This window comes from Clarias gariepinus, chromosome 1, assembly GCF_024256425.1.
Source record: "Clarias gariepinus isolate MV-2021 ecotype Netherlands chromosome 1, CGAR_prim_01v2, whole genome shotgun sequence".
Lineage (NCBI taxonomy): Eukaryota > Metazoa > Chordata > Actinopteri > Siluriformes > Clariidae > Clarias > Clarias gariepinus.
Window position 1 is genome coordinate 40,417,373 of NC_071100.1, and position 25,563 is coordinate 40,442,935.

The window sequence follows — 25,563 nt, forward strand, 5'->3', positions numbered from 1 at the left end:
AAGTGTAGACAAGGGTGTGGGGGGGCACTTTCTCCAACGTATAATAGAGCAAAAAAGGGATTGCAAGGAAGGAAAGGAGGTAAGGCAAGGGAATGGATGAGGGAGGGAAGTAAGAGAGGGAGTGTGGGTTGCAGGAGGGTGGGAGAGAGAAAGAGAGAGAGGACGCTTCCATGCCGAATGATTGAGAGAGGCGGAGAGGAAGCAGAACTCCCTCAAATGAAATGAGGTGAAAATAATTCAGGCATTAATCAAGCCTAGCCGAAAGGAGGGTCCCCGCCCCCCTTCTCGTGCACGCGCCCTCGATGAAAGCGAATGGAAAGGTGAATGAAGAGCTGGAGATCGGAACCTAGAGAAACTGCAGGTGCTGGTGAACCATGTCAGAGTCCAGCAACGCCGTGGCGTGTCAGGCCGATCAGGTCAGTCTTTTTCGTCCTGTATTTTCTGCTAGAAATGCTGTAACATTATAATACAAACAGTTTTGTCTATTTCAAGCAAAAGTTTCATACCCTAGCTGTAACGAAAAAAATCATTAAGTTACAAATTTTGTAAAAAAAAATCAATAAGCGCACAAGAGTACGTTATCCCAAGCATCAAAGCGGCGATTGTCTGAAGCTGCCCGGACGACGGCGCAGGGTCCTGAAAGAATTGAATTAATCAAGGCCAAGCATTGTTTGCACCGCCTTATTTTTCAGCCATCATTCAGGGGGCCTGTGACGACTCAATAGTCCATATACCACGTGAGAAGGGAGCTGCAGCTCCTTAAAAAACAAACCACGTGTGGGCCGACTGAAAAGTTTTTATAACTAATTGCAGTGGGAAGTTCGGGCCGCACTAGCAGAGGGATTGTGTGATAAAGTTTCTAAGGAAGTGGGCAGGAGAACTGTGTGACTGAATGACAGAGGGAAGGAGGAAAGTGTCCAGGCTTTTCTTTTTTTTTTCTCTTGGAGGGAGGCTGACTCATATTTATGCCCTTCTTTCTTCCTCCGCTTCCCTTTTACCCGCTAGGGCACTTATCACTTAAACAAACCCCAGGAAGATTTGCTCAAAAAAGAAAAAACACAGATATCCGTTAAGCCACTTTGTAGCTCTCGGATTTACATGTGGTGTATTTGTCACTTTGTCCACTGAGCCACTTGTTGTGAGCAGGAAGATGTAGCAAAAATGCCAATCAATTAGAACATAAGAAGGTGCAACAGGTTTCGTGCCTTTTCTTTTTAGGAATAATTATATTTGTTTTTTTTAATGGTGGCACTGAAAGTTTTCACGTGCGCGTCTAGGCTTAAGCATTTAAAATTATATAACCTGTTATATATACTGTGTGTATATCTATATTTGTGTATGCGTGTAAAAACCCTTAAATAATATTTGAAGCATGTTATATTGTAATATGTTAGTGTATGATAGAATCTGTTAGATTATAAATAAGCCATTCATTATTACCTTGTTTTGATTTACTGTATGTAAAGGGGTTACTGTATCAACAGACATTTGTTGCTGGTGGATGGATTTATGGTAGCCGCTGTTTTAATAGTTGGATAATTTTTAGATTTCTCCATATTTTGTATAAAAAGTATGATTTAGGTGGCCAAATGAAGCAACTGATTGATATGAGCAGAACTGCATACACACTAAAGCATGAGCCCCAGGACAGAAATAAGACGTGAACAGGCGCCATTCGCACATGCAGCGTATTTGCCACTTCTTTAACTGAATATATATATATATATATATATATATATATATATATATATATATCTCTGTGTGTGTGTGTGTGTGTATATATATATATATATATATATATATATATATATATATAGAGAGAGAGAGAGAGAAAGAGAGAGATTGTGATTTTTATTATACTTAATTAGACAACTTTTAAATATGCATAAGGCATTACATGATGAGAGTATGTCAATTTTACCAGCTCTTCTGTATGAATGTGTATACCAGACATGTGTGATATGAGTTTTTTCCTTTGTCTAAAAATGTGGATAAAAAAGACAGGAAAATACGACTACATTGTTATATTAATTATTAATTGTTTTATTCTACATATTGCATGTACAGTATCTAAATGGATGCAATGACCAGCACTGGGGAAAATAATAATAAAAAGGTGCAATTTTTGTAAAGACCAAACACTGACATCACATAAATGAACAAAAAATTATTATCAGTTTACTGCACAAAAGAAGGGGAGGGAAAGGGGTGGGGGTTCCTGGTGAGTCAAATTCTTCCAGATTAAAATTAGTATCAATCTCACATTTTTGTGGAGAAAAAAAAGGGTTGTACCTCAAAACACTGTTGAATTGCAGCACACCTTCAGGAAATACATCAGGGTTAGCAGGTCAGTTAATATAATTTAATCATAATAAACATTTATTGGGCATCGGTGGACTCTTGCGTAGCTCAGATTAAATTATATTGCACAACTTTATGTCTAAGAATGTTAATTCCAAGCTACCAATATTTGTTGCTTTCTCAGCATCATGCTTACTGAATTGCTTTTATTGCCTCTAAGGAATTAGTGTGTGTTAGGCATCATTTTCCTCAAGCTTTTATTACAGGTTAGCTTCATCACATTTGTACAGTATGTATCTGCGGAAAATGCTTCACTAGTAATTGCACTAATAAGAACTTGTAAGAAGCTACATAGCGCTATAATTGTGCCAGCTCTGACATAGCCAACATGCTTTCACAGCATGGGCGATTTATCTGCATGAAATGTGTAGTGGATTGGGGTCAAGTTCCTGCAGTATTCTTTTAACCTTGACCAAAATAAATCTGACATAAAATGCTTAAATAGTTTGACAGACATGGTATAAATGGTATTGCATTATAATATACTGTAGAAAAAAACAATCTTGGATTTGTGCCTCATCTCTCACTCGTTATGTGATCATGCAGGTTTAAATTTTATCAGTAGCAAAGAAGTAAACATGGCCATGTTTGTATGTGGTAGACTGGTTCAATACACGGATAGAGTATGTCATTCACCACACAAGGACATCACATTCGGAGTGGGAGGCAGGAAGAGAGAGAGAGAGAGCATGATAGAGTAAGTGGACATAGGGACAGACATATGGTTGCTTAGAGGCAGCAGCCGTTAAGTTCCTCACACTGCCTATCCTTCTAGGCATACAGCTGCCCTTTTACGCACAACCCGAATCCCGGAAATGTTGAGACGTTTTTTTAATATGAATCAAATGAAAACTGAAAATCTTTCAAATCACATGCATCAATATTTCATTCACAAAAGAACATTTCGAATGTTTAAAGTGAAAAATTTTATACTTTTATGCAGAAAAATTAGCTCATTTCAAATTTGATGCCTGATACAGGTCTCAAAACATTTAGGATAGGGGATGTTCAACATGGTGTAGCATCTCCTCTTCTTTTTAAAACAGTTTAAAGACATCTGGGCATTGACCTTGTGAGTATTGGTGCTCAAATTTGGCCCACAAGGCACGACAGCGCTTCTGGTTCATATATGGCTTCCTTTTTCCTTTTTTTTTTTATATGATAGAGCATTGGTTGGCATTTGCAGATGGCACAGCGGATTGTGTTTACTGACAGTGGTTTCTGGAAGTATTCCTGGGCCCATTTAGTAATGTCAATAACACAATCATGCTGATGAGTGATGCAGTGTCATCTGAGGGCCCAAAGACCACAGGCATCCAAGAAAGGTCTTCAGTCTTGTCCCTTATGCACAGACATTTCTTTAGTTTATCTGAATCTTTTGATGATGTTATGCACTGTAGATAATGAGATTTGCAAAGCGTTTGCAATTTGATGGTGAAGAGCGTTGTTTTTAAAGCATGCCACAATCAGATTATGCACTCTTACACGAATTGGAGAGGCACTGCCCATCATTACTTCTGAGAAAGTCCACCTCTCTAAGACATCCGTTTTTTAGCTATTCATGTTACAGATCTAATGCTAGATGTTCTCCCAGCTGAATCTTTTCATAATTTCTTGCTTTTTTAGCCTTTTCTTTTAAGACCTGTAGCAGGCATTACATTTAAAATGGGGTCATTTAGTATTGGCTCATGTGATTTAAAATCTTTAAGTTTTTATTTTATTCAAATTTCCAAAACGTCCCAAGGGGACGTTCAGGGAAGGATGGCCATAATATTCTGACCTACCAGGAATTCTAGGGTAAAAAAATTACATTACAGTAACTCTGAGCAGAAAGGCATGTCAGACCACACAACATGCCAAACCTTGAGCTGGATGGCCTACAACAGCAGAAGGCCACTTGAGGTTCCACTCCTGTCAACCAGGAAACTTCTACACCTACAGTAAAGACAGACTCACGAACTGATCACATTTTTTTTTAATTATATGTTTTAAAATCAAATCCATGTAAATTTCAGTTCATGCTCTGTGACCTAGTGATTGTCACCTCTCATTACAATTGTTATCTCTTGCCTTCCTCCCTATTCTGTGAGACATATGAATAGGCTGGAATAAAATAGAGATAACTGAAGTGAATCCCGGTGAATTCGTCACACTCGGGTGCTGGCACATAGTTACGGTTCTTTCATGGCCCAATCTTTGCAATCTCTGTGAAATGCTATTTACATGCAGGCACTATGCAGTAGCTGAATGAGATGAACTGTGGGAACGCAATATAATATAAGTAGTGCTGGAATATGTAAAAATGTGCTTATCTGCATTTGGTTTGAATAAGCAAAATATGGATTTGATACCGTAGAGATGCCCCAGTCCAGAGCTTTGCTTGGTATGCCTAGAGTTTTCCTTCTTAGACAAGATAGTAATGTTCTTTAGAGTTCTTTTATTATGTTACAGCAGATTCGAAAATACTTCCACGGTGCTAAAAAGTGAATGACTGGTTGGACTCCACAAAATACAGTACACTGTAACTTTGAAACACCTCACAAAAATGGATTTTGAATTCAATGTTGAACGAGCAAGTGTATAGACAATGTTGAACAGACAGTACAGTGTTTTATACTGAAAGTAAGAGCCTTTTCATACACATACTGTAATGTGACCAGAACTCATAGGATTTGGACTAAACAGCTGTGTGGCCACTTATTAGTGAGACTAATCAGGGAAAATAAATGCTTCAGTTTGATAGGGAGCATAAAGATTGGGCTTTGGAGCAATAGAAAAACAGTCATGTGGTCTGATAAGATCAGATTGACCTGGTCCAGGGCGATGGGTGCATTCATTGTGCTCCGTACAAGCCTCTGGAGGCAGTCTTATAATCTGCGCTTGCTTTAGTTGGTCTGGTCTAGGCGCAGCAGTGTTTCTTGGCAACAAAATTAAGTCACCTAATTAATATGATTTTCCCTGATGGACTCAAATTGAGAAAGAGTTCTACTGTGAGCATGAGGAATAACTTTCACATCGGATTTGATCAAATAAAAAAAATTAAAAAATTCCAGGCAGTGTATAAGAAGTGGATGCATGTATTATAGTCAGCCAGTATATTTCCTGTGTATATGAGAGAGTAGCTGTGGTGTTGTATGAGGAAGTCTGGAGTGGCAGAGAAGTATGTTAGAGGGGTGCAGGACATGTATGAGAGCTGTAAGACAGTGGTGAGATGTGCTGTAGGTGTGACAGAAGAGTTCAAGGTGGAGGTGGGTCTGCATCAAGGATCGGCTCTGAGCCCCTTCTTGTTTGCTATGGTGATGGACAGGTTAGACAGGAGTCTCCATGGACAATAATGTTTGCAGATGACATTGTGCTTTGTAGCGAGAGCAGGGAACAGGTGGAGGAAAATTTGGAGAGGTTGAGGTATGCTCTGGAAAGCAGAGGAATGAAGGTTAGCCGCAGCAAGACGGAATACACGGGTGTGAATGAGAAGGACCCAAGAGGAACAGTGAGACTACAGGGAGCAGAGGTAAAGAAGATGCAGAACTTTAAGTACTTAGAAGAAGAAGAAGAAAAAGAATATTTAATTATTTGTCACATGTACTTTACAGCACAGTGAAATGTCTTCTTCGCATATCCCAATTAGAAAACTGGGGTCAGAGCGCAGGGTCAGCCAGCTTACAGCGCCCCTGGAGCATATAGGGGGTAAGGGCCTTGCTCAAGGGCTCAACAGTGGCAACTTGGCGATGCTGGGGCTTGAACCCCCGATCATGTTCCGATCAGTAACCCAGTAACCCACAGCCTTAACCAACTGAGCCACCACTGTCAACGGTGGGTCAGCCAAGGGTCAATGGTCCAGAGCAACGGAGGGTGTGGAAAGGAGGTGAAGAGGCGGAAAGACAGGAGGCAGAGTTGGAGGTATCAGAGCTGAAGATGTTGAGGTTCTCTTTGGGAGTGACAAGGATAGAATAGGATCAAGAATGAGTTCATCAGAGGGACAACCCATGTTAGATGTTTTGGAGATAAAGTCAGAGAGGCCAGATTGAGGTGGTTTGGACATGTTCAGAGGAGAGATGGTGAATATATTGGTAGAAGGATGCTGAGGTTGGAACCGCCAGGCTGGAGGTCTAGTGGGAATACCAAAGAGGAGATTTATGGATGCAGTGAGAGAGGACATGAAGTTAGTTGATGTGAGAGAAGAGAATGCAGAGGATAGGGTTAGATGGAGGCAGATAATTCGCCTAAAAGGAAACAGCTAAAAGACAAAGAAGAAGTATATTTCCTGTTTCCAGAATTGTAATATTACGTATTTTATTTCGTCATAAATTAAAAAAGTGTAGACCAGTTTACTGACACTAATGTGTTACATATAATTTAATTATTTTTATATTTTTATATTAAAAATTATCAACTTGTTACGTGTATCAACTGTAGCTGAGTAGAACTCAACTTCGCTAATTATGATGTCATCATGATGTCATTGCAATTCATACTAGTGGACACTTGAGGCCCAAACCAATTCCTCATGTGACCTGGGTGATCGGATTACAGGAAGCATTTGACCCCATTCACACCTGCATTTAGCTCTGTCCACTAGTGATCTGACCACCCGAGATGGATGCTCACTCGAACCCAAACCTACCTTCAGTTAAACACAGAAATCACTGCTGAGATGTTTTACAACGGTCTCCTGGTCCATGTAAGAAATGTTCATTTGTATCTTTATATTAAAATAACTGCAGACATGATGTTTAAAACAATTTAATAATATTACAAAAATCATATTGCATTTTTGTTTTTGGGCTAAAACCTCTGAACGGTTTTGACCTGGGAGTGTATCAGAGATTATTGGGTGGCTAGGAGCAAAAATCAGAGATTCAGGATTGTCTGTCGTCCCTTGTTCAAAATGTCAAAATGGTTATGTAAATCAAGACGAAAACAAACAGAAGTCAGCAAGATTGTCCAGGGGGAAAATATCATCACCAAAACTGTATTTCTTCCTATGTGTTTCACTTTTTTATCTTATTGTTCATGAAGACAGAACAAGGTTCCAGAGCACAAATCTTAACAAAAGAATAGCATGTATAATAGTTTACTTGTACATTTGGATATCAATGTCATGAATATATTATTACAAGGTGTAAGGATAAAGGGAAAAATTGTAATTAAATCTAAGAAATTTAATTTAAAAAGAGAAAATCTTTATTTAAAAAAAATATGCAAATGCGTTGTCAATCGATTAAATGTTAATATATTAAAATTAGTGCTGTCAATCGATTAAAAAAATTAACTAATTAATCGCACAATTTTTTGCAATTAATCGCGATTAATCACAATTAAAAGACTGAAACTTTTTGGATATGTAATTGTAAATAATTAATGTAAACTCAAGACAATAAAACTATTTAAATTCAAATATGATTGTTTATTGGAATTTTTGTTTAACTTGTAACACAGATTTTCTCATGTAAACAACATACCTGCAATAAACCATCAATATTCTCCAAATTAACTGTTGGCTTGAAAGCCATATTTATTACAGAAATAAAAACACAGGTATGTGCCATTTGTGTCATTTGAATTTCAAAACAATCAATGCAATTTACATTGGCGAGGCCCTGTAGAGTTTGTTTCGGTGGGGTGTTTTGCTTTTAAGTGATATGTCAAAGACGAATTACTTCTGTGGTATTTAAATTCGGCTTTGCAAAATGTACAGATTACTTTTGTTTTATCCACAGAACCATCCGGCAGAGTTTTATACTGAAACTTTCCGTCTAAAAGTCCTTCCTTGGTCTTATCCATACTTCTTTGCACGTTGAACACACGTCGGCCACAACAGGAAAAAAAAAAAAACTGCAACCGCGTTAATTGCATTAAATTTTTTTAATGCGTTAAATATTTCAAATTAATCGCATGCGTAAACGCACTAATTTTGCCAGCACTAATTAAAATATTTAGTTAATCACAGTCATAGTCTGTGACTAATCACAATTAAATAAATTTTTTTAAATACTTAGATTTAGTTATATAATAGTATTATAAACATGGATTGTTGGAATAAAGCAATGAATGACAAACTATCAACAGCGAGGCTCGAACCCAGATCCTAAGATCTAAAAGTTAATAACCCATAAACATTCTCATAACATTTTCCCTTATATGAATTTTATATTTTTATTTCAGACCCACAATGTCTTGTGACAGAATTTTTTCTCAAGACAGGATTCTTTACATAGTGAAATTGCTGCAGATTTTTTTCTTTTTTTGATGCCATTATGGTGATGTTTGTGTGATGTGTGTGTGTATACAGGACAGGTGAACAGCTTGCATTGGCTCTGAACTTTTCAGGCTTCAGGCTACATTCCTGCATCACTTGTCAGCTCTGCTCACTAGGCACTAATTAAACAATCTAGTTAAGCACATGCAGCCCATAGCTAGATCAGTACTGGCAGTTTCGTACAAGTTCAAGCCTGTAATGAGCTCCGCCTGCTCGGTGAGAACAAACTGATCAGTTAAGATGATTTCTATACTGGTATCTATACCTGTTCATTATGCAGATTTTTATAGTTGCAAACTGGATAAACCAAAACATTAAAGGAGCTGATTTGAACTGATGTCTAGATCTGATCACTGCATAGCATTAACGTCTAGAGTTCACATCCTTCCCACAGAATTTGAGTATTACACCTTTGGTCTAGACTGATAAAGTACCCTAGTAATGTATGGAGTTTTTCTTGCAGATCCTTAGCATTCTTTATCGTGTTTTATCTGGGGGTTCATTTAAGTACCAGTTTGATTGTCTTATGTATATACAAGCATCGTTCAAGCCAAACCGGGACTTTTGATGAAATCTTAAGAATGAAGACATGACATTAACAGATCACAGTACGGTGATGAGACTCTTAATGGCAGTAAAACATCTAAACAGTGCAAACGTTTTAAAGAAAGCCGTATGTCTGTGAATGACGTTCCCAGCTGAGGAGCCTATTGTAGTAGTTTCACTAAAGCAAGTGGAACGCCTGATCCTTGTAAAGTTATGGATAACTTGTCGCCAACTCACCGAAGAGACCCATCTATCTACGGGAACTATACACGCAATCAGTCACTAAGACCACTTGCACGTTACAGGACCTCGGCTGGAAGTTCTTGCCATGTATTCTACCTTGATGATCTCCAAGCAATAGTGAACCACTGGGATAAGTTAGTGTACGGGGATTCTGGTAGTTTTTCTCTCATAACTGTGTTCTGTTATTCTGCACAAGCAAATTCCTGGTTTGACCTTAACATCCCATGTGTTTAAACTAGATGTTCAATTACTGTACATGGTGACAGAACTATCTAGACTTAACTTTAACAGAACAGACCAAGAAGCCTAAGCTCAGTGTCTTTACTTTTACCTTAAAGAAGCACAATAGGTCTTTTAGTGCAGTAGCTTGTCCATACAACTTTTTTTAATACCACCGTCGGTAGGACTTGATTCCAGTTTTGTGGTGAGGGATATTTTATAATTGTTACATCCAGCTTTCCCTTCTCCTTTTTTTTTTTTTTTGGCTTATTGAAAATCATCTTAGAAGCGCATATTATTATATTATTAATATCAGTCAAACCATGTTAATTATTTTGTCGTATCTGTAGTACTCACTGACCTCCCCGAAGTTGCACTCGCTATGAACTGGGACTTTTTCCCTCCTGTGGTGATGGAATTTCTCCCCAAGGAGAGAAAGATAGAAAACATGGTGTTGGAAATGCGACCTCAAAGGGTCATATGGGTTCAGAAGGTTGGGAATGAGGTCAGCCCTCCAGCAACGTTGAACCTTGTATAACCAGAGTATTTGAACAGATGTCTTCAGCTGTTTCCAAAAGTCTCGCCTTGAGTCGGGGGGAAAAAAAAACTCGCTGTCCATTAGACTGTCTTTCATGTCTTTAACTCTCAGGTGTCCATGCTGCTTATTATATTAAAGAATACACAGTACACTTTTTATTGATCAGTTAATATCAGGTACCTTGCTGATACCTCGCTGATTCATTTTCTCTTTCTATTGGTTTATGTGATCTGTAAAATGGAAGTCGAGACTTAATGGGACTTTTAATAAGAGGTCTGGTAAAGTGCATCATTTTTAAAAAGAGCTTTTGCTTATTCATTCTTTGTAGTAATATTTCTTTTTTTTAAATCAGGTCACTTGATTGTGTTTGAGCATTAATAGATTAAAGAAGTTGGATAAATAGATTAAAGCAGCATGTAATGTTTCTAATGTACCGTAGGAGGAATTTCCATGATGTCTTCAATCTTTTGGGAATATGGTATGTGCCACATGGCTACCCTCCATTCAGAGGTGGACTTGCTGGCGTGTTTCGGGTCGGTGTTCCCCTTCGAAATTCAAGTGCGCTTCAGTTTGAGGTTACAGACTAATGGTCCGACATTCTCCATTAGGATTTTCTGGTAGAGCGCAGAATTCATAATTCCATCAATTATGGCAAGTCTTTCAGGTCCTGTATCTGCCAAGCAGCCCCAGGCCATCACAGTACCACCACAATGTTTGACTGTTGGCCAAAACTTCTTTTTATGAAACACTGTGTTCATTTTTACACCAGGCAGGACACATACAACTCATGTCTCATCAGTCCATAGAATATTCGTCCAGAAGTCTTGGGGATAATCAAGATGTTTTTGGCAAATGTGAAACGAGCCTTTATGTTCTTTTTGGTCAGCAGTTGCTTTCGCCCTGGAACTCTTCCATGGATGCCATTTTTTTCTCTTTCTTATTGTTAAAACATGAACACTGACTTTAACTGAGGCAAGGGAAGCCCGGGGTTCTTTGGATGTTGTTTTGGTTTTTTTATGAGCTCCTGGATGAGTTGTCCTTGTGCACTTGTTCCAACACTGTCCCAATTTTTTCATTTGTGGATAATGGCTCTTTCTGCAGAATCCCAAAGCCTTAGAAATGGCTTGGTAACCTTTCCAGACTGATAAATGTCAATTGCTTTGTTTCTGTTCTTGAATTTCTTAAGATTGTGTTGCTTTTTTTTAGACCTTCTAACATGCTTCACTTTGTCAGACAGGTTGTATTCAAGTAAATTATTGATTCAACATGTTTGGCAGTAATTAGGCATGAAATTTCAGTGGCAAGTAAAATTTATCTCAGCCTTCCAAAAATGACAGTTTATTCATAATTTTAGCAAAGGGGCAACTACTTTTTCACATAGGACCAGGTAGGTTAGGACAGCTTTTTTTCGATAATGAATAAAATCATTATATAAAAACTGCATTTTGTGTTTATGAGTGTTACCTTTGTGTAATATTTAATTAGTTTGATGATCAAGGCAGCATGGTTAGTATTGTCACCTCGCACCTCCAGGACCTGATTGCATTGATGAATGCATGGAGTTTGCATGTTCTTCCTGTCAAGTTTCCTCTGGGTGCTCTGATTTCACCCCACAGGCCAAAGACATTCAGATTAGGCTAATTGCCATCCCAAATTACCCGTAGAGTGTGAATGAGTGTGTGAGTGAGTGTATGTGCCCTCCAATTGGATAAGTCTCCTGGTATAGGTTCCAGGCCCCCCATTGTTCAGGATAAAGCGATATAGACAGTAAGTGAGTGAGTTAGGGATTAATAATCTCAATTATTTAAGTGTGACAAATATGCAAAAAAATAATAAATAAATTTAGGAAGGGCAGAATAAACACTGGTCAGCCATAGCATTATAGCTACCCAGCTAATATTGAGTAGGTCCCCTTTTTGCTACCAAAAGTACCATGACTCATTGTTGCATGATCTTCATTAAACTTCCGAAGGTATGCTGTCGTATCTGGCACCAAGCGATCAGTAGCTGATCCTTTAAGATCCTAGCTGATCCTAGTTGCACGGTGGGGACTCAATGGATCGGACTTGTTTTTCCAGCTTATCCCAAGGATGCTCAATTAAGCATCTGTTGAATTTGGAACCTCTGTCATGTTGACTTGAAAATTCTTGAACTATTTTTGCAGTGAGTCAGGATGAAAAGACCACTGCCTTTAGCGAATACTGTTTCTTTGAAGGGGAGTATTTGGTCAGCAACAATGTTTAAGCAGGTGGTACATGTCAAAGTAACATCCACATGAATTGCAGGACTTAAGGTTTCCCAGCATGACATTGCTCGAAGTATCACGCTGCCTCTGCTGATTTGCTTCTTTCCCATAGTGCATCCCCAAGTAAGAGACACATGTACACATGATGTCAAAGAAAAAGTGATTTATCAGACCAAGCCACCTCATGCTTGTGTGTCCTTTGTGCTTTTGGCCTTGGACACAGGCCATTATGTGCTACACCGGCATATACACAACAAACTATGATGCAGTGTGTGTTCTGACACATTATCAGCACTAGAGTGATCTTTTTCAGCAATTTGAGTGGCAGTAGGTCTTCTAATTGATTAGACTAGCCTTCGCTCCTAAAAATTGTGGGGGAAAAAATTGTGCACATAAATTAAAAAGTGTTTAGTCAGCCAGAACCTTTGAGTCAAAACAAGCAAGATGGTTAGAGCAGGATGTTCAGGACAAGCACTGTTGTTACACTTTGAGTTCTGGTTGAGCACTTCTTATTCTCAATTTCTCACACATCCACACAATAACGATGTTGTCATCATGAAGAAAATGAAGAGAAGCAAGGTATTTATCAGCATGAATACCATGAAGTTAACATTTAGACCAGGTGACCAGTCTCATGCCTCATGCGAGGGTTTTGTATAGAACACTATGTAGCCTCAGTAGTAAGGGACATGTCAACCTAGCAGTTCTGTTACCTATAATGGCCAATCTGTCCTCATTGACTTGTACATGTGACAAAGTCATAGTGTACTTTATGGTGCGGGAATGAACAGTCAGGACAAAACAATAGCAAATTGGCAGTAACTGGTGAAATAGTTGGAGTGTGTAGATATGTTGGTGCTTTTAAGGTCAGTCCACATTTCTGAAGTGTTGCAGCTGCTTCCACACCCAAGGCATTTCATCAGGCCTGTTAGTTATCTGGCTCAGGTGCATTTGTAACTCCTGTGGGGGTAGACTCAAAGCCTTGATGTTTAACCAAACAGCTAAATTCAATGCAAGACAAGAGTAAATACCATAACCTTTGGTGATCAGATCAGTATGCACTGAAGATGCATGAGTGAAAGAAATGACTATATAACATGTTGTTTTGTGTCTTAAATAGGTTAGTACTGAGAATATTACAGGTACCAAAAATATGTACTCATTTAAATTCTATATTAGTAAAACATTTGTTCACATTTCTTTAATCTTTATACAGTAATTAAATTTTATGTAGTATATTTTTTAGAAGGCATCATATGCAACATATTCCATTCTCTTATTATTTAATGTAAATTATTTTTAAAAAATGAAACCAAAATGTGTCTAAAATGTGACTGTCCTACTATCTTTGCTCGTTATAACTTGCAGCACATGGAGCAAAGCTGTATCAATGCATAACAAATTAAAACTCTGCACGGAAAGTTTACATAGAAGTCAATCACTTTTGGCGAGCCAATCATGTCTACTGATTAGTAAGCAGCAATAGCAGGAGTTTCTTTATAAATATCAGAATTTATGCATTTTTAAGAGACAGTCTATTCCTCTTATCATCCAGAATGTGTGCAGACGTGCTGAATAGTCAATCACGGTCGGCCCACATCTCAGGTGAACCCGGGCTGCCTCGGCCAGAACTGGGAACCGCTCTTTTTTTGCGGATAATTTTGGATACTCAAATTATTTACAATGTGACAAATACGATTTATTGTTTTAAACCTTTTAGCAGACCGTTCTTCCACTTTGCACTTGTCACACTGCAAATGTGATGTCTTTTAGACAAGAGACTTGGTAATATTCCGGGTGATGGCACGTTGATGTGGCTGTCAATTCAATTAGTTTGCATCCTCACAATAATATTGGTTTATGTGAGCGGCCAGTAAAAATTATCTGCCAATTTCGGTCGGCAACTGATGGATCGGATCGCCCCTATACCCCTATATAGATGGAATTAAGATATTGTCAATTTGGAGCCAAGTGAACACCTTAAAGCCTTCTTTATGTTCCTCAAACCATTTCTGAACCATTTTTGCAGTGTGTTAGAGTGCATTATTCTACTAAAAGTGGGCAACGTCATTAGGGAATACTGTCATGAAGGTGAGAACTTGTTTGGGTAGGTGGTCTAAAGAACCCAAGGTTTCCCAGCAGAACATTGCCCTGAGCATCACACTGCCTCCACATATGTTTGCCTTCTTTTCATAGTGCAGTCTAGTGCCAGCCCTTCCCCAGGTAAGTAGTGTATACGTAGCCATCACATATTGGCTACATTCTGATGCTCACGTGGCCATTTTAGACACTTTTGGTGGTGGACAGGGGTCAGCATGGTCACACTGATTTGTCTGCACAGCACACAGCTTCATAAGCAACATTGTGTGATGCACTGTGTGTTCTGACGCCTTTCTACTATAGCCAAATGTACCTGAGCCAACTGTATAGCCAACTGTACCTTTTATAGTAGCCCTTCGGTGGGACTAGAACATATGGAACAACCTTTGGGAGTGTAGGATCCTGTCGTGTGGTTCAGTGTCTATGCTTCTTTTGGAAGGTACTGGGAACACCTTATCAAACAATATTGAAGATTCTTATACCATTTAGTCATTTAGCCATCACAGTTTGAGGTTTCTCAAAGTTGCTTTATTAATTGCCAATTTTCCTGCTTTTAATACATTAACTTTGAGGACTTCCGTGTACTTACTGCCTATTATTCAATAAAAAAAAAACAAGTTTATTTGCATAGCCGCTTTAAGAATGGACATATTTACAAACGATCTTACAGAAACGTAATCGCATGATATTTTTTTTTGTAAAATTTTAAATATGTATACATTTATTGTAGTGATGCATGGAAAAACTCCGTCTCTTGACTGGTGCTGCTGTAGCAAGATAATCAATGTTATTAACTTCAGCTGTCAATGATCTTAAAGTTATAACTGATCTGCTGAGCAACATGGTAAATATGGAATAAAATCAGACAGAAAAAGACAACAAATTAAGATTCATCTAGATGGGAAAAAATAGGCAACGCTCTCACATCCTGCCGTATATATGATTAAGTCGAAAGCTGTTCCAAAAGCTACAGTAGGAGTCTGTTTGGTCTCCAGGAGAATGATAGGTGTACAAGTTATTAGAGAATATACAGTATGTGCTGTTCTGTAAAGGAACATCATACATAATGACAACTACATATCCAGAAGCACGGTATGCAAAAGCAGGAATAAATGGTTTGACATGCTGATTAGAATTCTTGTGATCGACTCATTTCTGTCACTCTTTTAACCACACAGAGTTCAAACGTTAACAGATACAAAGGTCACAGCGATTGTTTTTTAAAATAAACCCTTGATGGGTCACCCTGCCCTTGAGAACACAGCAAAGAAAATATTGAGTATGTGATCTGAGTGAGACTGAGTGGTCTCAGTCCTGTTCCCAACGATATTAATGTTGTTGAATTACTCTGAGACAGTCATTCCATGGACACTCATTCAATCAGGCTGGAGTAAAAATGATCAAAAATGACATTGAGGGTTGAGGGCTTCATAGTTCTGTAGATAGCAGTTGCGAGACTGCTTTATAAGACACAAACTGAAGCGAGGGACAGTATTGTAAAACTAAAGAAAAACTGGACCAACAAACAACAAGAGGAATTAAATTCAGACTGCATACACAAACCATTTTAAACCTGTTAATTATATAATTGTTGAGCACATGTGTTCTCTCTGCTCAGGTTCATTTATGATTCTGCTCTGTCTTTGAAACTGTTCAACAACTTTGACTCTGTTTATGAGAACACGAAAAGCCTGGACAGCAGAACAACTACAAGTTCCACTCCCACTGCGACTACGGCAAAACACACTCAATGGGACTGTCCAGAGGTCACGCTAAAGACCATCTGACAAGAGCAGATGGATGAAATGAGCCAACAAGTCTAAAGGGTAGTCTTGCGGAGGCAACTCTGATTTCTGGTTCACATCAGTTGCTCTCTTTACTTACATGGCCCTTGTACACATGCTGTAGAGGTTCAGAAGGTTTTGCAGAGATCTACCTTCATGATTTGAGTGCTATTAGAGCAAACAGTGCTGATAAGATCCAAATATTTGGGGGGATTTCTCTTGATATGTTCAGACATTCTATTGAATGCAAGATGAAAGCAAGCTTCACCCTTGAGTGTCTTTCTCTTTAACCCGTGTCTTTCTGTGTGTTTATTGTCCAGAATGGAGCGGTTCCAGGGGAGCAAGTGAAGAAGGATGAGAATTCCCGACGAGGAAACTGGGGGAACCAGATTGAGTTTGTCTTGACTAGTGTAGGGTATGCAGTTGGGCTGGGCAACGTCTGGAGGTTCCCTTACCTCTGTTACAGGAATGGCGGAGGTGACTAGCTTGCTTTTTTTTTCCATCTTTTCTGATATTATGTTAATGGAGCTGCTATTTTATCATCTCTGAAATGTGATTTTCTATGTTTATTTAAAAGCTCAATTCAATATGTTTGTTATGGCTTATTGCTATGTGTCTTCTCTTTAAACCTTAAATTGAGGTTGGGCCTCTAGTATCTAGTGCCAGTTTACTTTAAATGCTGTCGGGGTAGCATCGATTCTTCCCTTATGAGCCTCGGTGACTGTATTCTCCAGTGACTGTATTCTTCAGACACTTAGGAGTCAATTAGGCCAAACTTAAATATTACTGGGCTTTTCAGAGATTTTGTCACTTCCCATTGTATAAGTAAAAAAATAAAAAAAAAAAACTTGAGCATCATGACTAGGGTCTTTATTTAAGGTACAAATGCAGTGTGTTACATCATCACATGCTTTTTTTCTCCCCAAACTTCATATCAATGCACTTAACTAGTTAGCTTTCCATATGTTCTTCCATCTTCTCCCCGCACTTGCTGGGTTTCCGCTGGGTACTTCGGGTTTCCTCCCACAGTCCAAAGTCATGGAATTTTGACTAATTGTTGTTTCCAAATTGTGTGAATGATTGTGTGTGTGCTTGAGTGTGCCCTGTGATGGATTGGCACCCCATCCAGGGTGTACCCCACATGTGCCCTAATTGTCCTGGGGTAGGCTCCAGGTCGCTATGACCCTGTATACAGGATAAAGCGGTATGAGTGAGTCAGTGAGTGAGTGATTAGTATTTTAATAGTTATGTAACTAAGAAACATCCTGTTCCGAATTAAGGACTTACTATCCGATGTGTTTACATCTTCGCCAGGTGCCTTCATGTTCCCGTACTTTATCATGCTGGTGTTTTGCGGCATCCCTCTGTTTTTTTTGGAACTCTCCTTTGGCCAGTTCACTTCATTGGGCTGTCTGGGAGTGTGGAAGGTCAGCCCCATGTTCAAAGGTGAGCCTCCGTAAATAACACCACTTAGGTTAGATATAGAATAATATGTGACATGGGTCTGATATGAGATGTGATTATGGTCTAAATTTTGGTGTTTCTTGTAATGAAGACACACACACACACACACACACACACACACATTATAAAACTATAATGCCTAATGTGTTTGAACAAAATTCATATTGGAAAAGAAGAGATTATGTCCAGATTACTTTGACATGATGTAACAAGTTTAAATAAAAGTCCTGACAATCTTGACCTTCATGACCCCTGTACTCCCTGCTAACAGCGGGATTATGATATTAATTGTATTTCTAAACACTCACATAAAGATATATTGACTATTTTAGAATAAACGTTACATTGTTGCTGCATTAAAAGTGGACAGCCTGCATCAGAGGAAGATTTCAATAATAATCTGTTCATGCACTTTCTTCTGTTAGGTGTTGGCTATGGAATGATGGTGGTCTCTACTTACATCGGCATCTATTACAATGTGGTGATCTGTATCGCGTTCTACTACTTTTTCACATCCATGACCAATCTGCTGCCATGGACGTACTGCAACAACCCCTGGAACACCCCGGACTGCAGTGGTGTAGTGGGCACACCGCGGGCAAATGCCACCTTCGCCAACGTCACTGCTAATGTAGTGTCAGGCCTCGCTGAGGTGGTCAACCGCACCAAGAGGACGAGTCCCAGTGAGGAATACTGGAGGTTAGCAGAGCACCAATGAGTTTGTCTTCTTCAAAGCTTATCATCATATCCTGTTCTATATTTAAATAACTGTACAATGATTATTTCATTGTCCGTTATGGATCACTATGGCAGCACCCATACATTCATTTTCTTCACTAAACCTTTTTTATTAAGTTCCTATGTAATCACTAAGCATCACTTGAGCCCATGTAGCTCAACCTGATCTACTCTCTTGTCTCAGGAGAGTTCATACCAGGGATCCTCTAATAAAAGAATGCATGACAAAAAATATATATATTATATACTGTCAGTATAAAATACATAAATACAGTACTCTTCTATGCAATATAATTAAATACTATTTACAAGATTGACTACGTTCTATTAGCACATCTTATCCAACCCAAACATACTGAACAGCCTCAATTATAATACAGTAGTTTGTAATTGTGTGGCAATGTGAGATTTGAAAACACCATTGCAGAATTAAAAAAAAACATAACAATATCTAATAACAATATTTTTCAATATTAAGTCAATACTGTACTATCCCTGTCTGCATTTTAGGAAATATTAACAACGAAAAAAAAAAGAGATTTTATTTTTTACTTTATATTACTTTATATACATTTGTCTGGAATCATATGTGATCATATTGCACAAGCAGTCAACAGTAAAAACTGAAGGAAATCTATGAAAAGCATGATTTCTTTACTTGAATATTTAGTTTAAGGTGTTGCTTAAAGCTGCATGTGATAGCAAAATGGACAGTGGGACAATCAATTCAGTTTGAAATTAGATAACAACAGTACTAATGTCTTTGATGTTAACTTTATGTACCATCGAATCAACAAAACAGGTTTTCAATTTTTTAAAAATATTTATCATATTTGACATAATAAATTTGACCTCCTAATTTGTTAGGAGGCTGAAAGGTCAATATAACAGATGATGTTAATATTATAATAATAATAAAAAAATAAATAATAAAATAAAATAATAATATTAATAATATTAATAATAATACGAATAATTAATAATAATAATAATAATAATAATAAAAAGAAATATATATATATATATAATTTCCGTCAAAAATTAAGTACATTTTCGTTATTGGAGGCTGAGGTACAAAACTTGCAGTCAGAAGTCACTTATGGCCGCAATATGTTCATAAACAGCTCTGCGTGTAACAATTAAACTTGCAGTGCACTTTAAAATGAATGAGCAGATTTAATTATTATGATAAACTGGCTTTTTCATTAGTGTATGAAATGACTGTCTCTGCAGTTTTCTTACGGTGAGGAAATGCTCTGCAGGTTTGGGATTTGGAGTTCACAGATACGCTTGTTTGAGTTTTTTAATCATCTGGCCTGCCTTCAGCTAGAATAATTAAACATGAGGCTGGCAACTGCAAAGAATAATGTTTTTTTGCGTATGCCTGTGCGTGTGCACACGTGAATGTGTGTGTGTAGCCCATCTGTATACATACTTCTGCTGTCAGTGTGTGGAGAATGAGAGCATTGACAGAGAGGTGTGTGTGTGCTGTGTTGAATCATCCTCTAGACAGTTTGTGCCTAGCTCCTCGGGTTGTGTTTGTTGCTCTAGCATGAAAGGCGTTTTTGTTGCTGGGACTCTCTCTCTCACTCTCTCTCTCTCTTTCTTACTTTCTCTTTCTCTTAGACCATTCATTGTGAGGGCAGAGTTGTTTGGATTGGGCAGTAGTCTTGAAATATTGGATTGTTTTGTTTGTTGTGTGCAAAGTTTGAAGTCCTATAGGAAAAAGAGCCTATCCTGGGACACTTAGGGCATGAGGCGTGGTACACCATGGACCAATTCATCAACTGCATTATTAACTAACTGGCAGAAATGATGTTATTAAGAGGATGTTGGTTGATGTTTATTGACCAACACTGCATAAATTTCCAACTATTTGTATATTAACTGTAATAAATTAAGTGTGATTAATTAATTTCACCAGTCCATATCCCGATTTCGGCTTTTATGGAATTCATTATGAAGCACTATTACTGTGCCCAAGCATCTTAAGGATTTGTGTGACAGTTAATGTTGTTGATATTGCCAATAATTAAGGACAAGGAATAAAACAAACAGACATAAGGGTTAAATATTTGTGGATTTCTTACCTCATGTGTCTTCTCCTTTTAGGAACTATGTACTGAACATCTCAGATGGCATAGGGAACTTTGGGGAAGTGCGCCTCCCCATCCTGGGCTGCCTGGCGATCTCCTGGGTGGTGGTGTTCCTCTGCCTCATCCGTGGGGTGAAGTCCTCCGGCAAGGTGAGACTGTCCAGACTGTCGTCCATCTGTTCATAAACTACATATAGTGGAGACAATCTGAGTGACTCAGTTTGACATTTTGTGTTTTTTTTTTTTTTTATCTGAAACATAGATTTTTATGCAGCACTTTCGGAATGTTTAACATTGTTATGGAACGCCATGCACATCATTTCTGTCTATTTAAAAGACAGGTATATAAAATGAAAAATGTATGAAAATCTTTAAAACATAAGTTATGCACTCTAACCCTGTAGTCTGAGCTGCTTTTAATAAAAAACAACGAGTTCTGTTGAAGTATTCCATCTCAATGGCAATTTCTTTCTGCATCTTAACCCGGGCCACATGTGCTCATTCTGTCATAACGACTGTTTTTCAGGTGGTGTACTTTACAGCGACCTTCCCCTACATAGTACTGACCATTCTCTTTATTCGAGGCATCACGTTAGATGGTGCCATTAGTGGAATTCAATACTACCTCACTCCACAGTGGCAGAAAATCCTGGACGCCAAGGTCAGCCCAGTCACGGAACAAAGTTTAACAGGTTGTGTAGTGAAAAAAGGTTGTTAATCAACAGCAGGATGATACAGTTTGTGTGTATGTGTGTGTCCTGTAGGTATGGGGTGATGCCGCTTCTCAGATTTTCTACTCTCTGGGCTGCGCCTGGGGTGGGCTCATCACCATGGCTTCCTATAACAAATTCCACAACAACTGTTTCAGGTATGCAGACTGTCTTGTCTTATAGTGTACAGGACATTTTAATAAATTTTGAAATGGAAAGCTGGTTATTTAGACCAGTTTATATAGACCAGGTTATTTAAAAAGTTGCCGCTTAGAAGGGTCTGCATCAGGCAATGAAAACAACTAAGGAGATTGCTACAGTAAGGAGTAACTACATGCAGGACTAGGGAGAATGACTGATGTTGGGTTAATAACTGTCTAATGCATGATTAAGCCCCGAAGGGAAAGTGCTGAAGTGTCAACTTTATGGAAGAAATTTGGTCGAAATAATAAAAATCATGAAGGATCACTTGCATCACATGCTTGATAAAGTTGTATAATAAAAAAAAATCTATATGATCAGAACTCAGGATTGGTACTAAAGAGCGGTGTGGCCATAAGAAAACCACTTATTAGTCAGACTAATTGGAAAAACAAGGAGCTAAGAGCAAATTAGGCAAAAAAAAAAGACATGTGGCAATGTGGCAAAAAAAAAAAGGTCACGTGGTCACGTGGTCTGATGAACCCTGATCGAACCTATTCCAGTGTGATGAGTTGGGGTTGCTTCAGTGGTTTATGTCTATGCTTTAGCAAAATGAAGTCAGCTGACGACCTGAATGTACTGAATGACCAGGTTATCTATCAGGGGCCAGCGGTAGCTCAGTGGTTAAGGCATTGGACGGTTCGGAAGATCCCAGGGTTAAATCCCACAACCACCAAGTTGCCACTGTTGGGCCCTTGAGCAAGGCCCTTAACCCTCAACTGCTCAGATGTGTAATGAGATAAGAAATGTAAGTCGCTCTGGATAAGAGCGTCTGCCAAAATGCCCAAATCTAAATCTATCACATCTATGGAGTTTTCCAAAATATGATCAACAAGTTTATACTGTCTAATCAATTTAAACCAACACCACAGATGAAAAACCCTTTCATCTTTATGCTTTAATCTTGGGGTGATGTGTGTAAAGATTCAGAACTAGTAGAATTTAGAAAGAAAGAAAAAAAAAACGTTACACCAGGAAAGCTGTTTTACTGATATATTGTGATGTTGCTGAACAGAGATAGCATCATCATCAGTGTGACGAACTGCGCAACAAGCGTGTACGCCGGCTTTGTCATCTTCTCCATCCTGGGCTTCATGGCGCAGCACCTGGGCGTCGACGTATCCGAGGTGGCCGACCAAGGTCCAGGCCTGGCGTTCGTCGCCTACCCAGAAGCCCTGACGCTCCTGCCCATCTCGCCACTCTGGTCTCTGCTTTTCTTCTTCATGCTCATCCTGCTGGGTCTTGGCACACAGGTAAACTCAGCTAGTCTTTATTGTTTCCGGAATTCAGCCTGGGTGAGAATATTCCAAAATTCCAATCAAAGTCGAAGATCTACTGGTGTTTATACAGTACTGTGTGTTTGGACAGTTCTGTCTTCTGGAAACGCTGGTGACGGCCGTAGTGGATGAGATCGGCACAGACTGGATCATCCGAAACAAAACCTACATCACACTTGCGGTGGCCATACTGGGGTTTCTCCTGGGAATTCCGCTGACTACACAGGTGAGTCGAGCACACACCTGAGAACGAATAAAAATAAGTGGCCATAGAGTGCCTCATGTTGTGTTGCCCTCTTGTGGTTGTAGGCTGGAATTTACTGGCTACTGCTGATGGATAACTACGCTGCCAGCTTCTCGCTAGTCATCATCTCCTGCATCATGTGCATCTGCATCATGTATGTTTATGGTAAGTCCGTCAAATCAGCCTCCCTGCTTTTCCTAATGTTCATCTGTTGGAGTGCACATTGGGCTGTAGTGTTCAGCGGGTTTTCTCCTTGTAGGCCACAAAAACTACTTTAAGGATGTGGAGATGATGCTGGGCTTCCCTCCTCCGGCGTTCTTCAGGATCTGTTGGAGGTTCATCTCTCCGCTTATAATCACTGTGAGTGTTTTATATAGTAAATAAAACTGTTTTTATTTCAATTGCAGACTAGTTTTATATTAAAACTCAGTTCTCAGCTAGCGTTAACACTCTTTCCTCCTCTGTGTATGCAGTTTATCCTGATCTTCACAGTGATCCAGTACAAGCCCATCACTTACAACGATTACGTGTACCCGAACTGGTCTCTGGTCATCGCCTTCTGCATGGCTCTGTCCTCGGTGATCTGCATTCCCGTTTACGCCATTTTTAAGATCGCCATGTCTGATGGAACCACGATTTTGGAGGTGAGCTGTCATTCATTAAGTCAGTCCTATCTTGTCCTAATATTTTCTAAATAACACTGATCGTCCAGTGTCCTACCTTAAACATGGCAGCAGCTAGACTGACTATACTTAAATTGTCCCTATGTGTGATTAAAGTTCTGAATGATGCCCCGTAATGATCTGGAAATGTATTCCCACCTGGCGTTCAGTGTGCCTGGGATAGCATGGTTCGGCTGTTCTAGTAACCTACTGTAGGTTGTGATTGCTGGAGAGGAAGTCTCTAAACTTCCAAAAGTTTTGGAAAAATAAACATTTGCATAAGAAAAGGGACTAAAAATGAAGCATTTTCTTTATTGCTTATCTCAATCGGTATTTAAAATTGCTCCATCATTTTGACTTACTCAGCATTTTCTAAAGAATTCTCCCTGCCTTTGAAGCACGATAAGCACGTACCATAAGCTCGAAAAGATACGTCTGTCTTTTAATTCTCAATCTATTAGTCTTTTAATTCTTAATCTATTATCTCTCTGCGTCGCTGCAGCGCTTGAAGAACTCGATGAAGCCACATCCCAGCTGGGGTCCGGCGCTGCAAGAGCACCGCAAGGGCCGCTACGCCATGGCTGGCCCCGAATCCGTGGAGGTGCGCCCGCTTAAAGACGAGGAGAAAGACCAGGAGAAAGAGAAGAAGGAAGAGATCGGCCTCACCATAAAGGGCAGCAACGGCTCCACGCTCAAGCCGACACCCGGTGTATAGATGCGAGGCCGCACCTGCCGAACCTTTACATATTGTAAGGGCTTTATTACTCCTAACCTCTAGAGAGAATCGGTTCTCATCCCAATCCCTCTCTTCTCCTGTTTAATTTAATAATGCTGTTTTTGTAAGTACAAAAGTGTGTTCATATGCATACACAGGAAGTCTTTTATGCATCCCTATTGTGTGTATATATATATAAATATATAGTGCAGTGTGGGATATATCGGTTTCTTTGTCCTTCCATGTAAAATTTAACTGGAAATGTGACTACTGTTGCTGCAGCTGTAGGTTTCAGCTAGTTGTGTGACAGTGCTGGTCGGGTTCAAAGCTGAAGACCAAATGTTCTTTGACTATAGCGAACATACCGTCATATCCCATATCCCCATTTTTTTATTTTTATTTTTTTTTTTTTATCCACTGCCCTGGTCGTTTTTTTTTTTTTTTTTTTAACAGAAAAATGTAAAAACCCGCGAAGCACAAAGGATATTTTGCCTTCAGCTTTTAGAACAGCTACTGAAGGAAACTCCCTCGATCTAAGCACATTAAGTTCCCAAACCCATTCTCAGGGTTGTGCACGATTAGCTTTTATTCCTAAATCTTTTGTTCATTTTATTTTATTTTTTTCCAACAGCTTGTGATCATACTAACATTTTTTAACTTAAGAGATGACTCTTTGGCTCTGACTAGTCTTCCATTTCGAAATCTACTACATGGATCATTTGAGAGATGGCAGGAGTGATGTTGCCATAGACTCAGTACTGTAGTGTGTGCACACACAGGGGTGGTCATGGAGGTAGAGGCAAAAAAAAAAAAAAAGAAAAATGATATGCAAAATCTCCTACATCCTGGGGGCATTGCTGAACTGTGTGTGTGTGTAGTGTGTATGTATATATATTTGTGTTTAGGACCATTTTTTTCAAATCTGTCCTCACCACACTGATAACGAAAGAGAAGTGGAGACAGAGAGTTAATTGAATGCTGGAGTTAATTGAAGTCTGATTAAGGAAAAGAAATCAGTCATCCTCACTGACCTCCTCGTATCGCGTAGTGTGTTCAATACCTTACGTCATTGTATATCATGGTACTAAATTGTTGTGCATTTTATATTTTGTAAAGACACTAAAGGATCATACGTATTAACTTTTTCCAATGTTTACCATTC

At 38.9% G+C, this 25,563-nt stretch overlaps 1 protein-coding gene across 1 annotated transcript; it reads left to right on the forward strand.

Moving 5' to 3' along the window:
• Nucleotides 1-332: 332 nt before the first annotated feature.
• On the forward strand, nt 333-24,778 carry slc6a9 (solute carrier family 6 member 9). Its single transcript, XM_053493149.1, has 13 exons — nt 333-416; nt 16,616-16,772; nt 17,610-17,741; nt 18,185-18,458; nt 20,610-20,742; nt 21,119-21,253; nt 21,357-21,460; nt 22,519-22,756; nt 22,872-23,006; nt 23,090-23,189; nt 23,284-23,384; nt 23,498-23,668; nt 24,189-24,778. The coding sequence occupies exons 1-13, from the start codon at nt 375-377 to the stop codon at nt 24,399-24,401; spliced, it is 1,935 nt and encodes a 644-aa protein (XP_053349124.1). The 5' UTR covers nt 333-374; the 3' UTR covers nt 24,402-24,778.
• The last annotated feature ends 785 nt before the right edge of the window (nt 24,779-25,563 follow it).

What these genes read in the sequence shown, in the direction of transcription:
- slc6a9 (XM_053493149.1), top strand. Translation starts at nt 375, where the DNA reads ATGTCAGAGTCCAGCAACGCCGTGGCGTGTCAGGCCGATCAG. An exon ending in CTGTTACAGGAATGGCGGAG is followed by an intron (nt 16,773 to 17,609) that starts GTGACTAGCTTG and finishes CATCTTCGCCAG; the next exon opens with GTGCCTTCATGTTCCCGTAC. An exon ending in TTCCACAACAACTGTTTCAG is followed by an intron (nt 21,461 to 22,518) that starts GTATGCAGACTG and finishes GTTGCTGAACAG; the next exon opens with AGATAGCATCATCATCAGTG.